The sequence below is a fragment of the Thalia democratica genome, chromosome 9 (genome assembly GCF_965202585.1).
Source record: "Thalia democratica chromosome 9, ktThaDemo2.hap1.1, whole genome shotgun sequence".
Classification (NCBI taxonomy): domain Eukaryota; kingdom Metazoa; phylum Chordata; class Thaliacea; order Salpida; family Salpidae; genus Thalia; species Thalia democratica.
The window spans coordinates 11,790,684-11,795,949 of record NC_139173.1 but is presented as its reverse complement, the minus strand read 5'-3'; the positions used below and the strand labels follow the sequence as shown (position 1 = coordinate 11,795,949).

The following is a 5,266-nucleotide window of genomic DNA, read 5'->3' as shown; positions in this document are numbered from 1 at the left end:
GTGAGTAAATTAAATTAGTTTTTAAAAGTTGCTAAATGCTTTTGTCTTTTTATTACTCTTTTGATTGCTGTATGACTATTTTGTTACTTTATAAGTTAAAAATATTACTTGATGTTTGTTTTGTATTTAACTAATGAGAACAACTAGACAAATATCTTTTTTTTTGGTTGTTCTTGTTTTTAATTTGTATGTTAAAAAAAGAAGCAGATGTTTAAAAGTATTAAAAATAGACTAAGTTAAACCTTTGTTTATAAAGAGAATTTCATTTTAGAATTTAGTAAAATAAAAAGCTTATATGTTTTATTTACAAAAAAACTGTTATGTAGTTATTTCGAATTAATACTATTTGATTTTAATCTAAAATACTGTTTATAAAATTTAAAAAGAGGAAACCTTATTTATCAAAAATACTTTCGTGTGTATTTTAGGCTTAAATAATTTAGAAACTTAGTCTTAACTATATACAAAAGAGATTAAAGAAAACTATTTACGATTTTCTTTAGCAATTTTAAGACAAAACATTTTAAAATGATTTAAACGTTTAACTGTTACATTCAACTAGATGTTTGTATTGAGAAACTACAGTTTAGAAAAAAAAATTACATACTTATTTCAAAAGACTATTGTTTTAGAATATATAATTTGAAATTAGTAGCTTTGGAATCGTTTGAATATTTTAGTTATAAAAGTTTGAGTTTTTTTCAGTTTGTACTTTCTATAAGTTTTATATTTATTTTAACACTGTAATTTTTTTTTATTTTAGTGTCTTTCAGTTTAAGTGGCTTAAGGTTTTAATGCTTAGGTCCTTCGTTTGACAATAAACTTCAATAATAGTAATACACACGAAATTTACTTTATAATTTTGTATACGAACTATAGAGATAGAAAACGTTTTTGAAAAAAGGCAGAAGAGAAGTTAAAAAAATGCTTTTAAGAATTTTATCTCAGATTTTAGATAATAAAACTAGTTTTTATAAAATGGGGAACCCTTTTAGCAAAAATAAATCTGGCTCTAAAAAAGCTTCAAATAAAAAGAATTATGTACAGCGCAGCAAAATTAGTATCTCCAGTTTACAAGAAAATAAAAAAATTACAAAAAGTAGTAAAAAAGCAGAAAAGCCTAAGGTTCACAAAGTTCAAATAACTTTCCAGCCCAGTTGCAATATTCCTTCCAAGCAGAAAGAATCTAGTTACAATATTACTTCTGATCAGAAAAAATCTACTTATAGTGTTCCTTCTAATCAGAAAAAATATGCTTATAATGTTCCTTCTAAACAGAAAAAGTTTAGTAACAATATTCCTTCTAATCAGAAGAAAACTAGTTACAATGTTCCTTCCAAACCTACTTATAATGTTCCTTCTAATCAGAAGAAAATTAGTTACAATATTCCTTTTAATCAGAAAAAGTCTAATTACAATATTCCTTCGGATCAGAAAAAATCTACCTATAACGTTCCTTCTAATCAGAAAAAACCTACTTATAATGTTCCTTCCAAACCTACTTACAATGTTCCTTCCAAATCTACTTACAATGTTCCTTCCAAACAGAAACCGTCAGCAGGCGCGATGAAGTTCGATCTTGCCATCTTCGAACAAGGATGCTTGGACCAGCACAACATGTTGAGGGCGAGGCACGACGCCGAACCTCTGGCCATCAGGGAGGATCTGACCAACCACGCCAGGTGGTGGGCGGCGGAACTGGCCAAGAAGGGGTCGATGGTCCACTCCACGGACAGCGACTTCGGAGAGAACCTGGCCTTCACGACGAAATCAAATGTCACCCGTTAGTGTAAAAAGTCTAAAATATATTTTTATAAACAAACTAGTTTGAAGCTGTTATAGTTTTTTGTTTGTTAAAAGTACATTTTTATCAAAAGTGTATTTAAAATATTCAATTCTTTAGTACTTTTTGATTGGCAATGGTTCAAGTTTAACATTAAAAATGCTTTAAACTTAACACGTCATTTCCGCTATTTGCAGAACTACACGCTTAATAAACAAGTAATTGAAATAGAAATACTTTATAAAACTTAAGAATATTTAAAAAATAACATTTTTTTAAATCAAACATTACTGTTATAAATTTTATGATTAAAATAACTGTTTAGATTATTTTACATTTGCAGCTGAAGAAGTTTGTAGAATGTGGTATGACGAAATACTTGATTATGATTTTGAAAAAGCTACATTTTCTCCTAAGATTGGTAAGCACTTTTAATTTGTAAAAAAAAAGTTATTACTATATAAAAAGTATAAACTAAATAAGCTCAGGTTTAATCATTATATAGTTTCAACAATTTAGTATTTTTTTAGAATCTATTAAGTGTAAAAACTTTACATAACTTCAGATATTATGTTTGTAACACACAACATTAAAATTACAAATGCTTTAATGACTTATTTAAATATTATTTCTAATAACTTTAATTAAATATATATCTGTGTTTGTTTTATTTACAGGTCACTTTACACAACTGGTTTGGAAGGACAGTAAGTTCGTTGGTTTCGGTTACGCCAGAAAAGGAGGGAAGACTTTTGTGACGGCAAACTACGACCCACCCGGAAACTACGTAGGATTGTTTGAAACGAACGTCATTTACGGTAAAGGCCCGCTGGAGAGACTCGAACAAAACACACCCACTCACAAAAAAGAAGAAAAGCAAGGTATGTGTCTTGCGTTTACATAGTTTAGTTGGAAAATAGTCACATATGCACGAACTTTATTTGTTTTGATTAAGAACTTTCGAAAACAAAAAAAAATGTTTAAAAGGAAGTTTTTCAATGAAAAGTGCTAAATCTTTTTAAAGCTTGACTTCTTTGTTTAAATTTTGATCAGTTTGTACAAAAGTGTCGCTCCGTGCATTTATGAAACTACCCGTTGGGAATATATATTTGATTTAATAAATGTTTCTGCTATTGAATGCAATGCAGTTAAAATTTGAGCAATTTATGATAAAAAACAAAAGTACTGTTTCCATCATGGAAAAAGCAAGAAATTTACCATTATTAAAAATCGGTATAAAAAAATTATTAACAATAGTACAAGTAGCATCTAGTTAGAGTAAATTTATAATTAAACTCTTAAAAAATTGTTTTGTAAAACAATATGTTACAAAATAAAACTATTTTTCTTATTTCGTCGAGTTTTTTCATGTTTGCGATTTTTTTACAGTAAATTAGAAAAAGTAAACATGAATCAGATAAATTACTATTTAATTTAACGATGAAAAAATTGTGTGCATTTAAGGTTTTTTAAAAGTATATACAACTAAGTTATGTATTTTTTTATTTAGCACATATAAGGATATAAGTATTTTACTTTATAAGTTTTTATTATATTTTTATTTTGTGTAAAAGAAACTTGAAACAAGTTTAATCAAGAACTTAATACAACTAATTTTAAATAGTGGAGGGACAAGGCATTGAAAAAACAACAGTTGACGTTCAAATTGAAGAATTTGTAGACGAAGAAGGTAATGCTTTTTATAAAAAACACAGAACATTATACCCACTATAAAATATTAACAAATATTGTATGGTTTACAAACTTAATTTCAATTTATAGAGACTATTAAACTGTGTGTTTTATAGTTCTTTAAATTTTTAAAAGTTGTTAAAGAGAAAAATAAACAAACTAATTTTTGGCTAGTTATTTTACAGTTTTTAAAATAATTTCTCAAGCTATTACAAACATTACTTAAAAGTATAAACTATTTTAAGATATAAGTATATAATTTTTTGAAACTATTGTAAACGAAAACATTTTTTATATAAAAATTTGTTTGTATGTAATATATAAAAATCTACAGTTAATTTTACGATGTCGAAATAATTTATAACTCTGAAAGGTATTGTACATTATTGTTTCTTCTAATATCTAAGTAGAACGTTATGTTTATTATAAGTCAATAACTACTAGATACTTAATATTCATGGAACTTTTTAGTTTACAAATTTTTCTTACTTATGTTTTTTTTAAGATATCCCACTGAATAATTAGACAAAAAAAATTGACCTTTTGTCAAACTGTACTTATAAACCAAATACCAAAACTTGGTTTTCATAAAAGATTTTGTATGAAATGCATATATGTGTATACAGAGTTGTCTAGATTTATTATAAATTTTGTCGAAAATGACTAATTATGCCAATTTAATTTTGACAGGAAGAAATGCTAAAAAAACGATAACAACTACAACTACAGTGACAACTATAGGAAAGAAAGTTCAAACTAAAAAGAAGACTGAGACTTATACAGAGTACTTAGACTGCTAATACTTTAACGTACCAAAAAATAAATACTGGAAAAACTTAATCACCTGGTAAAACTGTAAACCATGAACTAAACATTATAAATCTACATAAATTGTACTTATAGTCAAAATTTACACTAGGTAATGACTATAACTGTTGAACTAATGAACTAAGTTCACTACTATAACATTAGTCAGTTAAACGTAAAATTCAAAAATCATAGCATTGTTTTGAAGAAATACTGTATTAAAATTTATGCTATTTAATGTAATATAGTCTTGTATTAGTTTATCATTGATAAACTTTAAAATTTTAACAATTAAAAAAAATTCATATGAATTGTTTATTACTTCTGATTTACTCTTAATCGTTGAAATGAGCAAGTTTTTAAACTTAAAAGCGTCTTTTTTTGCATTTTAAGCACTAAAGTTAAAATCTGCATCATATAAACCAACTTTTTATAAACTATAGCTATCAATTGTTCCGGGTTAGTACGGATAGAAAAAATTATCAACTTTAAGAATTCACTGCTTTAAGCTTTTTAATATCAACTGTACTATAGTTCTAGTATAGATTACTTTTAAAAATTTTGTTATTTATATGGATTGTAAATTTATTGATTAATAGGGAATTAATAAATAAATATAAAATAACTTTTACTCTTTCTTCAAAAATTGTTGGACCTATTAATCACAGTATAAATCATTTTCCCTAATATTTTATTAAACTAAATAGTGTGTTTAAGTTGTACCCAAAAAATGAAACCTTCTAATATTTTCATAGTAACTTTAGCAGCATCATGTTTTAAAGTAAATCATTAGTTTTTGTTTTTATATACAACTAATTTTTTTTAATTATTTATAAACTACATTGATTCTGTTAAATTTTTACGCATAAGGCATAACAGTTTATTTGAATTTTTTTTAGATTTTAATTTTTTTACAAAACAGGTTTTTTTATCTTTTCTTGTCTTAAACCTAATGAACAATTTATATTAGAACATTAATTTGTT

The 5,266-nt window shown here is 25.6% G+C and overlaps 1 protein-coding gene across 1 annotated transcript; it reads left to right on the top strand.

The window, feature by feature from the left end:
• Positions 1-978: 978 nt before the first annotated feature.
• Positions 979-4,875, top strand: LOC145844819 (uncharacterized). The gene is made up of 5 exons (XM_082952239.1): positions 979-1,783; positions 2,127-2,204; positions 2,461-2,664; positions 3,408-3,473; positions 4,166-4,875. The coding sequence occupies exons 1-5, from the start codon at positions 979-981 to the stop codon at positions 4,273-4,275; spliced, it is 1,263 nt and encodes a 420-aa protein (XP_082808365.1). The 3' UTR covers positions 4,276-4,875.
• Positions 4,876-5,266: the final 391 nt, after the last annotated feature.

Coding starts and splice junctions, on each gene's coding strand:
- LOC145844819 (XM_082952239.1), top strand. CDS start 979: ATGGGGAACCCTTTTAGCAAAAATAAATCTGGCTCTAAAAAAGCTTCA. Junction 2,205..2,460: donor TACATTTTCTCCTAAGATTG/GTAAGCACTTTT, acceptor TTTTATTTACAG/GTCACTTTACACAACTGGTT. Junction 2,665..3,407: donor CAAAAAAGAAGAAAAGCAAG/GTATGTGTCTTG, acceptor AATTTTAAATAG/TGGAGGGACAAGGCATTGAA.